This window comes from Sinocyclocheilus rhinocerous, unplaced genomic scaffold, assembly GCF_001515625.1.
Source record: "Sinocyclocheilus rhinocerous isolate Xijiao unplaced genomic scaffold, SAMN03320098_v1.1 scaffold1799, whole genome shotgun sequence".
NCBI classification, from domain to species: Eukaryota; Metazoa; Chordata; class Actinopteri; order Cypriniformes; family Cyprinidae; genus Sinocyclocheilus; species Sinocyclocheilus rhinocerous.
In genome coordinates, this window is record NW_015648615.1 from 334,379 (window position 1) to 346,949 (window position 12,571).

A 12,571-nucleotide genomic window follows, 5' to 3' on the forward strand; every position below is an offset into this window, starting at 1 on the left:
CAAGTGAAACAGGATATTCAACAAGAAAAAATTCTGAAATAGCCTGCAGCATTGGCAAAAAAGGAACATAACTTCAGAATAAGAGCAAGTTATTGCATTTTGATTAAAGATTATGAAACAAAAAATAGTTTGCCTAACAAACCGTCTGCCCCTTTCATTTAGACTCCTCTCGCAGAGAGAGACCGAGACAGAGGCGTATAGAGTAAAAGAGAAAGGCCAGCAGTGCCTACGCTTTAGCATCTCATAAAAGAAACGGTAGCGCAAGTGTGTCAATGCAGCGAGCCGTCTCCCACAGAAGCTCTGGATGGAGACTGTCAGTGAGATATGAGTCTCATCAGTGGCCTGGGCGTCATTTTAAGTGCTTGCGTGTTATAGCTTCTTCTCCTGAAGTGGAATCCCTTCTTCTTTGGCACATAATTCCTCTTCAGCCTTTAACACAGCTGGGCTTTTGCTTAGACTCTACTTTTCATCAGCTTCTTATTTAATGTGGATAATAGTGGATTTTTAAGGGACAGTTATCCGAAAATTAACATACTGTCTTTATTTACTCGCCTCATGTTAATCCAAAGCCATATGCTGTTATTTTTCATGCATATATCTATAAATATTTATACATTTATTTAAATATTTATATTAATATATTTAAATTGGTATCTTTATATTTTATGCATTTTTCCATACATTTCTGCCATATGTACATTAACTGACAGTCACCACTGATAAGCTACCACTAAATATTGTAGAAACTTAATTTGCTGTAAAGTTGCTTTGCAACGATTTGTATCGTGAAAGGCGCTATACAAATAAACTTGAATTGAATTGAATTTTTTAAAATGTATCAAAAAATATTAAGTAGCACAACTGTTTTTTAACATTGATAATAAGAAATGTTTCTTGAGCAGCAAATCAGCATAAATAAAATTATTTCTGAAGGATCATGTGACACTAAAGACTGGAGTAATGATGCTGAAAATTCAGCTTTGCCTAACAGGAATAAATGAACCTTAAACCACATAAACACATTTCATTACACCAAATACACAAAATAATGTTTTTTTTAGCAACATCATATGACCCCTTTAAAAAAAAATGTAAAATGGTTCAATAAATAGAAAACGGTTGTTTTAAATTATAATATTGTGAAATACTGTTACAGTTTATACTGTATTTTTGAACAAATAAACAGCCTTGGTGAGCATAAGAGACTTCTTTCAAAAACATTGAAAAATCTTACAAACCCCAAGTTTTTGAACAGTAGTGTATATTTTTTTTTCTCTGAATGGCAGTTCATAATGACCATGTGCTGTCACGCTCCAAAAAGATAATTTCTGAAGTCACACAATAAATAGCTTGGAGGTCTGACATCATAACATCATTTTGTTACAAGACACCTGAAAACCAATGACGTTCGATGTTTGTTATTGACTTCTGATATGAGTGATACTTTTTAATGTTGCTTTTATGGTGTTTTTGGAGCTTGACAGATGTGGCCATATGGCAAAAGCTGCATTAAGATTCTTCAAAAATGTCTTCCATTGTGTTTCAGTACAAAAAATAACATCAAACAGGTTTGTAACAACATGCGGACGAGTAAATAATGACAGAATTAGCATTTTTGGGTCAACTACCCCTTTAAGATCCCTTTAAGCTATAAATATTGTTCTAAATACAGCTAACACCCCTCTTCTTTCTCTTTTCCAGCGAAATAGCCGAGATACTTGCAACTTTGACCGGGAGTTCACAAAAATGGCCATCGAGCTCACGCCCACCGACAAGCTGTTTATCATGAATCTGGACCAAGACGAGTTCCTGGGGTTCTCCTACACTAACCCGGAGTATGTCAGTCCCGCTCAGGGTTAATCGAGCAAGAGCACTAGAGACTGCTGGTCGTGTATCTCTCTGTCTGCCTGTATGTGTGTGACATGTATGCTCAGGGTCGTGAAAGCTCACTCATATTACTGTAACAGGATTTTACCAAAGGGCTCAGGTGGACCACCTCAGTATATAGCTGTGCGGTATTCGGACATGTTTCCAAGGGGCCAGAATTCAAGCAGTCTGCCTCACCACAAGTCAAACGTTTCCCTCTTCCATGGCTTTCACACTTTCAGGAGAGCCTGTAACCCCCCAGCTTCACGAGATTGCATTAGGTGTTTGGTGTTTATACGACGGTAAACGTGGCCTATGCAACAAACGAGGAACAAACACGACTAACCCCGAGTGAGCAATTTGAAAAACAACAATGGCGCCTTCAATTATTTATTTGCGGTTCATTATTTTCCCCACTGTTTGGTCTCTATTTGAGCTGAGCTAATGTTTAATTCACTGGCTTAAACCCATTATACCAAAATATTATTACCTCCCACACATGACTTGAGCCGGCGCTCCCGTGCAGCCTGTGCGAAGTGCTGAATCCCTGGCAGAAGTGTCCGCACTATTGTGGCATTCAGGGAAAGGGAACAAGAAAGAAAAAAAAATGCCAAGATGGTTGCAAAGTGAAAATGTCATTATCATTCATAACGCTGTATTTCAGGAAGGATTCATATCACTGGGTTTGGGGAGAGCGGAGATTTGTAAAGCTACTAGTTCATATTTCAGTATCCTTGAGGATGAGGATTAGAAACAGCCGGATAGATCAAACGCAGTCGACGCCGTCTTGCAATACAGAATTCAAATAGTACATAACTGTGTATCTATGCACCTTGTAGAAAACACAATGTGCCATTTTCCAAGGGACTTAAGCATCCCTGTGATTTCAAATGCTTAATTTGCATGATAGCAATAGTTTGTTTATCCTCTAGGCATAATACTTTTGGATGTATCTATCATTCAGGCGAAAAGACTCTGGTTTTCAATCACAGAAAAATCATACTCGCATTTCCGAAGGCTTGGTCTAGATCAGTCGTATATAGCAATGTGATTCGAGTCTGCCACCTATGTGCACTGATGACTCATAGGCTTTGTGTAAATAATGTAACTAAGCACTTTCTGAAGGGGAAAAAAAACATATTTCTTAGCTACCTTCTCATTCGTTTAAAAGATAAAGGCATACTGTTATTAAGGTTTTGCATGTTCAGATTTATTATCACTACACATTAATGGCTTGTAATTTGTACCCTGCATCATCTTGTTTTTTTTTTTGTTTTTTTTTAAGTAAGTATGTAAACATATTCATGTGTCTCAAAGCTCCCTGGTCAAACCTCTAATGAAAACGACTTTGAGATTAGATACACATAAATCCATAAAGGCTCTCTCCTGAATAAGCGGAGCTGGATTGATCTGTTCTGCCTACTCTTGTACAGATCCTAGCCTCTCTAGTGCTGTGTGTAGCGGTGCTGTCTCTGTGAGGTGAATAGTTGCATTGTTTTGATTGGGCTTAGTGTCACTAGCCTTCATTTTATACTCGCCGTGTGGCTGCCCGGTAGTGCTATCCCATAATGCTGCCCGAGACCCGTTTGCTCCATAGAAAGTTAAGCTGCCGCGTATCGATTGGACAATTATCAAAAAGAGAAATAAAAGGCATATATCAGTTGACACTGTGGAGCGTGGGGTGAGTGCGAGGTGATTTAGAGGGAGAATTTTGTGAGCTTAAAGGCGCAGAGTGTCTGCTTAATTGCCAGCCGAACAGTTTATGACTTCGAGGTCAGCTCCAGGGATAAAGGATGCGAGGTCTCGGAACGAAGCCACAAACACATAGATACTGGATGAGATGCTAGGTAAACCATTAAAGTTATAACTTATTGATGTATTTATGAGAGAATATGTAATATGTTCTATTTGTAATACAGATATTCAATGTAAAACTGTTTTTGTCTGGTTCCTGCGTGCGTGTGTTTGTGTGTGTGTGTGTGTGTGTGTGTGTGTGAGAGAGAGAGAGAGAGAGTGTTTGTTGACCAGAACAAAGTCTTTAAAATGTGGTCTGAGGACCCCAAGGGGGTTCTAGGGGTCTGTGACTCTGGCTTTAAAACAGTGACCGTGTAAGATCCAGTTATTTAGTGTTGTGTTAATAATTTAAGTAACACTTCAGTATAGTGACTACTTTTCACTATTAACTATATGCTTATTAGCATGCCTATTATTCACATACTGCTGTTTATTAATACTTATAAAGCACATATTCTGCATGACCATATTCTACATCCCTAATCCTACACAATACCTAAACTTAACAACTACCTTACTATTAATAAGCAGCAAATTAGGAGTTTTAGGCAGAAGTCTTTTAACAGTTTGTTAATAGCGAGAATTGGACCTTTAAAAAAAAATGTGACCATAATTTCATAGTATTTATAATAAATGTCACATAATATTCAGTGTTTATTCTCATTATATTATTAAATATTATTAATATTATATATGAAAATAACATCTAAAATATATTAAATGTTATTTAATATTCATAGTTTTTTCTCATTTATATTTATTATATTATATTGTATTTTATATTATATTATATTATATTATTATAGAAAGTGGGTCCCTTGTGTATTTGGGGGTCCTTGGCATCAAACAGTTTAACCCCCCTGGACTAGAAAACATCACAATTTGCATATTTGCAATTTTGAATATCAAATTGAATAGATATCATTAATGGACATCAAGTAGCTCATTCTGGTGGTTATTTAAAAAATACACTGATATGTATAATCATAAAGTTTGTTCATTTAGAGAAAGACTAGAGATATTTTATAGTTTTCTTTCTGTACAACTTTGGTTTTGTGGTTTTAAAGATTGTTTTTTCTCTTAAAAAAAAAAAAAAAACAATAAATAGTTTTCCTCTCTTGTAATTTAAAAGGTAAATAGAAAAGTTTGCCAATTTGTCTAAAAGGTTCATAATTAATTTGCACTTAAGCTGCATTTCTCATTACACATCTAGTTTATTAAATAAAATACACAATTTTCTTGTTAACATTGGGTTCAATGTGGAGTCACATCTAAATTGGCCCTGCAAATTCAAAACAGCACATAGTGTGTGTGTGTGTGTGTGTGTGTGTGTGTGTTCACTGCACTTGAGGTATTAATATTTGGATGACTCACACAAACATCCAGTATTTGCAGGCATGTGAGACGCTGTGGCCCCTGTGAGTGTTTTGCTAAGCACAAGATGCTATCTGCCAAAGAAATGTCCCATCTTATCAGCCGCCGAAATTCATGTTTGGGAAATGAGACGATGCGACCGGAGTCATGGGCAATCTGTGGACGCAAATTATTCCCCTGGCCTGCCATCACTCAGAGCTGACTCCCACATGATTTGATCCTTCAAGAAGATTTCCCTCACCCGCGTCCAGCACTCCAGACTGGGACAAAACAAAACGGTATAAACAAGAATAAGAACAATTACCCCAAATCCTCCTCTTCCTGTCAAAATCATTATGATGCCATAATTTGTGTGTGAATGAGAATATGAAGGTTTCATTCTCAAAATGTCATCTTGGTGCTTTTTCTGAGGCTCGGTGCTGAGTGAGCATTTTTGGTGTGGCTTTCATTGTGACAGCTAATGAAATTATTTGCCTTTGACAACAGCTCATTATGTGCCTCAAAGGCATTGTCTGGGACTGCTGTGTTCTGATCGTTTTTATTCTCTTACTGTTTTTTTCACCCCCTTTAGAGTTTATATATATGATATATCCAATTAAAATCATCTCCCATGACAAAGAATCTGTCATCTGAAAGACCGAACTTGGTCTTAAAAAAAGAGAGCATATGGATGAAGACAAGACAGCAAAGTAAAGCTTGCTATGGAATAATAAGAATCATAATGACTACATCCCACAAGTCATTTATCAGCATACAATTTGAGAGATATTCCCATACATCCTCCCCACTTACTCGTGCAATCAGCTCGGCACATCCACAACAGATACTAATTGTGCATTCAAGTCCTCCTGGGAAGTTTGTATTTACAAGTTGGGAAGTTGTAATTACAATGTCAGGTACGCTCGAGTCACTTTGGTCGGATCAAGATGGCAATGTACCTTTTCTACAAAAAACTCAGCAAGATTTTTATTTTAACTCTACTTCTACTAAATTATGAATAAAGAATGTGCATTGGGTGTGTTTTTGCTTTTTTTATGTTCTAAATTAATTTATGAAGGTGTTGTAAATTTAATTGTTAGATGTTTTATCATAACTCTACAATACTATTGTATTTTGTATATGCAATTTAGCTACAGTAGTTTTATTATAAATGGGAAAAAAAATCATTCAAGGCTGTGCAAGGCTTCCAGTGGCATCCCATTCCAGTTATTTTTAGCTGTACAAAACAGCGCATTATGCTTCTTGATATTGGAAACAGGTATTTCTTATCTTGTTATTTCATTGTATTGTAATTACGAACACAATGGTTTGTAGTGAAATAGTTTTACCATTTACCACACTGTTGTTTTTCTAGATTTTTACCTTTAGTTGCTAATGAACCAGAAGCTCCAGCAGCCGCTTTAAGGCATGCCTCCAAGGTTAGTAAAAACGATGTGATATGCAGGAAAGGAGACCTTAGGTATTTATGGAGGAGGGGCTTCACTGCGCTGAATAAACTGATTTTGTAAGAAAACAGCGCATCATTTAATGAATCAACAGTCTATTGGCTAATCTTTTACATGTTTGCCATTAGTTTTTGATTGAACTATTTTTAGAGTTTACACTGAAAAATGCTGTTTTGTCACAGACAATTTTGCTCTGGCAGATATTCAGTGGCATCAAGGCAGTATTGTGATTGGTTATCAAGGCACATGTAATCCAAGTTGACCATTATGCTTTCTCTAATGGTAGAGCCACGAACCTGGGTATCTCCCAATAATAAGACCATCTCTGTCACAAGTCTTGCACATTCACCAAAAATAGCTAACTTCCATGTTGCAAAATAAGGTGGATTGTGACTGTCATATTTTCTCACTAACACACCCCAACTTTGAAACTTTGGGTTTAAAGTGAAGTATGCTACAAGTGTCGCATATTTTGCATACGCCCCTTACACTCATCACACCTGTGCACTTATTGTTCTTACAATAACTTACCATTTTATCTGGGGTTTGACAGTTAAGAGGTAAAGAGCTAACAAGTGTGGCAAAAACGTATGTTTAGCTAACCTCTCGATAAGAAACTTCACACATTCAGGTTCTCAAATGAAACCCCAAAATACAAACACTTTGAATTTTGGCTTGCACTTCTATAACCAAATCTCTGTAACCAAACCAAAAATGTAGCATGTAGCATGTAGCACGTCAACCATTTTAACCAGATAAGCACCCTCTGGCTCAGCCTTCTACAGTAGCTATGCCCCAAACCCTCGTTACTGATTGAGCTGGACAGAGATTGACAGACCTGATTGGAACACTCTAAAAATTTTGTCTGGGATGCTCAATGTTACACTTTTGGGGGAGATAAACCCATGAATGGCATATTTATAGTAGCCAACGAACAATAAACTGGTGTAAGAGAATTAATTTTTGACCATATCTTAGAAACCTTTTAAAGAAAGTTTTTTAGAAAGTATTTATGACTTTGCTCATGTTCATGTGTGTTCAATTCTTAAATACGATATAATATCAATCAGTCTCAATATATCCACACCAGGTTAGTCACATTCTCACCTCGTCACATCTGCTGCTGTTGCTAATGTAATTACCTGCACAGCCTAGCCTCTCTTGTTGAACACAATGTAACCGCACAACCATAGGCAACGTTTCTTTTAAGCGTCACAGCGCATGGTGTGCGGGCCTTGTGCAACGGCCCCCTATCCATCCTCTAATGACACCCTAGCAGGCCCCTGCAGCGAGATTTACAGACCAACAGACGCGCCCCTTCTCCCGCTTTTTGTATGGGATGTAATTAAAGCGGCGTCGAGTGCATGGTGTGTGTTTTAGCGTGCATTATATCCCAGCGGTGGCTTCCCTCCCACTTCCCCCACCCCCTAAATGCCCCTCAATTCTCCCAGCAACTCCCCGTGCAGCGAGCAAACAAATAGAGAAAAGCTGCTATTGATTTGAATTCGTTTTGTTCTTCCTCAATTAGTGTTCTCTCCTTGTGCTGTTTGTTCTCGCTTTTAAAGAAGATCCCTAATTAACTGCAAAACAATTTGCTCTCTCGCACATGGCAAACACCAAAGCACAGAGATATTCTCCTCCACAGAGAACACTCTCGTTCTGAAGAAGAGAAGAAAAAAGACAAAGGCCCAGCATTTATTTCATTCATTGGATCTTAGAGAACGTTTAGGAGAAATGCATGACGGAAGGATTTACTGGATTTGGTAGCACTCGCTTACAGAGACGTGGAGAGAGAGGGAGAGTCATGCATTTTTTCTTTTCTTTAATTGTGATAAGTGGTCCGGCTGTCCTGTCGTATAGAGGTAAAACAATTTAAAAAGCAATCTCCTGTTTTAATGAAAACAAGCATGCGGGCCCACATGGAACTAATGAAGCCGGGAGAGTTATTATAGAGGCTCCAGGGATCTTCCACACGTCCTGTGTAAAGGCACAGAGGTGGTGTGGAAGGGGAGGGCTTCACTCGCTGTGAGCACATGAACGTAGTACACGTAGACGAAAAATGGAAACCAGGAACAGCATGTTCATTTACCTTTTTATATTTACAACACCACTGTACAGGGAACAGTGAACAGGCAGCAGTGTTGCTAAAAGTAGCAATGCTATTACTTGAACTGTATTTCTCAGTAGGAATGTGGTAGCATATTGTAGCTTCTTAGTGAAACTATAGTGATTAGTAGCTGGGTAGCGTTAAATGAAATTTTTACCGCAATAAAGATGTGAGTTCAGTATTCTCTAAATGAGATTTTTCTTTATTATTATATTATAAAACTGCATTTTCTCTGTGCAAAATATAAAAGCAAACAAAAATAAATGTCCAAAAATAAATCAATAATGTTGAAGATTCTTGTAAACATGATGACGGTGATAGGTTGTGTATTCATTAAAGGGTAGTTCACCCAAAAATGAGAATTCTGTCATTAATTGCTCACCCTCATGTCGTTCCAAACCCATAAGACCTTCGTTCATCTTCGGAACACAAATTAAGATATTTTTGATGAAATCCGAGAGCTCGCTGACCCTGCATAGACAACAACGCAACTGAAATGTTCCCAGGCTTAGAAAGGTAGTAAGGAAATCGGTAAAATAGTCCATGTGAAAGAGGTTCAACAGAAATTTTACGAAGCTGCAAGAATACTTTTTGAGCGCAAAGAAAACAAAAATAATGACTTTCTTCAACAATTTTTCTCCTCCAAATCACGTATTCTGCCATTATGGAGAGTACCATGACGCATGTGCATTTCTTTCCTCTGCATGTAAACAAGCCTCAGCGCATGCATGTTCTACATCAGCAGTATCACACACATGCATTGTTTATGTGCAGAGGTACTCTCGATAGTGGCGGAAGACGTGGTTTGGAGGAGAAGAATTGTTGAATAAAGTCATTATTTTTGTTTTATTTGCACACAAAAAGTTTTCTTGCAGCTTCGTAAAACTACGGGTGAACCCCTGATGTCACATGGACTATTTTACTGATGTCCTTACTGCGTTTCAGTTGCATTGCTCTCTCTGGAGGGTCAGAAAGCTCACGGATTTCATCAAAAATATCTTAATTTGTGTTCTGAAGATGAACGAAGGTCTTGCAGGTTTGGAACGACATGAGGGTGAGCAATTAATGACAGAATTTTCATTTTGGGGTGAACTATCCCTTTAAATGAATCAACTGTTTCCTCATAAAAGCAGTTTATTATACCGAAGCTTCACCTCTGACATCCATTTAAAAAAATCAGGCCTCTTGTTTCCTCCCCAGTGTTATGCGTTATTTTTTAATTTTCTATATATTTTTGTCAACTTTATATGCTCTTATTTAAGCAGATCCTACCCTAAGGTATACGTCGCGAGGGTTGCCTGGTCTGCATAACAAAACCAGCCCAATTCCTACTCAAAACTAGCCCAATCGCATTCCGGGGGAAATTGGCTATCAAAATCCAGGGAGGGGGTGTCACTTCAAAACGTAGCAACAGTGTAAAACAAGCCCAATTCCGCTATCTTGGTAACACAACAGTGAAAATGTATAGCCTACTTTTAAGAAATTTCCAACTGTTAAGATATTGAAATTATGAAAATATGTTGTTTTTGTTGTTGTTGATATTAAGTTTTGCTTAGACTTGCATTTTTAATTCCAATTTATTTAAAATGTTTACGTCTATTCGTCTGATATTTGGTAAAAAACCAATAAACATAAAAATGTCTAAATATTTAAGGGATATTTCACATTGGGTTTCATTTGGCTCAATAGTCAGGTGACTTGTCGAATAAATTAGCCTACTTCAGTGCTCAAAACGAATCGTTAGGATGTGCCATCAGGATCACTTGATTATAAACGGCAAAATTACTTCCTTGAAATTCTCATCACATGAACCCTTCCTTAACGGTCTCATAGGAGGGTCATTCCTGAAAGGAATTCGGTTTTTCACTTTCACTTGGAACGTCCGAACAAACTGCGTCGTCCTCTTCATGCAGTGGCGTTCTGTCTGCTGTTTAGAATCAGAACAAGGATTGATTTGAGTCGGTTCTTTTCAGTGATCAGTCTAGTGAGTTTTGAATTCGGGTGTATTCCAGCATAAATGACTCACTCCATCACTCAACTCTGTTCCCCCAAACTTGCGTGAGTAGCCTACAAACAAACACATATTTTGTATACTCTCATAAATACTCCTGGTAAAGTGTTTTGACATGAATGAGGTAATATCACAACTTCTCAACATACAAGGTTTTTATTCTTGTTTAAATATTTTATTTTAAAATAAGTTGGCATATCTGAACACATTACAATTTGATGTGCCATCAGGATCACTTGATTATAAACGGCAAAATTACTTCCTTGAAATTCTCATCACATGAACCCTTCCTTAACGGTCTCATAGGAGGGTCATTCCTGAAAGGAATTCGGTTTTTCACTTTCACTTGGATACTCTCATAAATACTCCTGGTAAAGTGTTTTGACATGAATGAGGTAATATCACAACTTCTCAACATACAAGGTTTTTATTCTTGTTTAAATATTTTATTTTAAAATAAGTTGGCATATCTGAACACATTACAATTTACTTTAGCTATTCAATATATTGCACATTAATATTATTACTTTTCCATGTATGTAACTACCTATTTTCTCTAGGGTAACATTCAGATTACCTTAACTACTTGTTTTCAATAGAGTTGTTTATAGCTTAGCTAGAGACATTCTTTTGAGTAAGAATGGAGGTTTTTATCTCTATGCTTCTCTGTGCATCATTATAGGTGCAAGATGGATGAAAGTGTTCTCCTCTCCTGCTGATGTGCTCTTATATTAGTGGTATTTTACGGAGAGATGCTGTTTGTGGACGGTCTGTTCAGTTTCAGTGGCTCTTGCCCCTCCACTGCCCTCTCCTCCAGCAAACTCAATAATATGGCATCATCACGGACCCACTGAGAAGATTTAACCCAGAGTGACTTCAGCCGCTTCGACAATCTGAATCAAGCACGCTGTGCTGCGCCTCCCCTTAAAGGACAAGGGATTCGTGTGAGGTATAGAAGGAGAGAAACGATCCTTTCCACTATTGTGATCAGTAATGAAACATCTGATGCTAATTACAGGGAGCCCTGGAACTGATAATTGCTGGTGTTTTTATAGGGGTCTAGTTCATAACTCCCAAAATGATACGGCGAGAGAATAGTAATTACTTGCCTTCGCACACCCATGTTTATCAATCAGTGGTAATCTTCAGAGAGCGTGGTATAGCTCTGAGCTTTTGAAAACACTCATCAAATATAGAAAACTTAATAGGAAACTTTTTATTCTATAAATATTTCCCAGAGTACAGAATGAATAGATAAGTTATTCAGAAGGAATACACCAGCAGAAGCCTGGCTTTGTCTCTCTTTTTTCCTCCTCTCTGAGGAGTCATAAACTTTCCGGCACATTTAATTGGCGTTCTTCATGTTTATGTAGTTGTTCTCCGACAGCAGCTGGTGCTGAAGAGGCAGCGAGGTAGAGCGAGTGCTGCCTGATCATGATCCAGCCTCTGATTATGTAAGTGTCCTTTCATCCCTGTGTGAACTCTCCTCCCTCTGTCTGAGCTTGTCACTCACCATCACTGTTCCTATCTGCTGCCATCTCGCTCCAGACCGCCCCCCTCTGCCCTCCTCCTACGTTTCATATTCTTTTGTCACACCGGCGGGAGGGCTTTCTCTCTGCTCATCCTGACACGCTGGGACTTTGGTGTCTTCGTGGTGTGTTCCCACGGGATGCTTGGAAACATTTTTACCTGTACATATCCTTTCAGCTCTCGCTCTTTTATCTCCATGATCCCTTTCATCATAACCCTGTGCGGAGTGAAAATCACTTCATTATCATCAAATCATTGTAGCCATTAGTCATCCAGAGGTGGCTGCATAGTGAAAAGTCGTAGTCTAACTGCGGCGTTCGTAATTAAGCATGTTGAAAAGTCGTAAACGTACAGAAATTCCTCTGCTTCGGAGAGGGTGTGTAATCTGACAGCTCTCACGTCAGATCCTCGGGGGGATTTCCTCTATCAGTCTCAGTTTCGTGA

The 12,571-nt window shown here is 38.1% G+C and overlaps 1 protein-coding gene across 1 annotated transcript in view; it reads left to right on the top strand.

Moving 5' to 3' along the window:
* prkcbb (protein kinase C, beta b) overlaps positions 1–3,708 on the top strand; it is a 131,133-nt gene extending 127,425 nt beyond the window's left edge. The window contains exon 17 of the mRNA XM_016514677.1: positions 1,702–3,708. Coding sequence (XP_016370163.1) covers positions 1,702–1,860 — 159 coding nt within the window. The 3' untranslated portion in view covers positions 1,861–3,708. The remainder of the gene's footprint in view (positions 1–1,701) is intronic.
* The last annotated feature ends 8,863 nt before the right edge of the window (positions 3,709–12,571 follow it).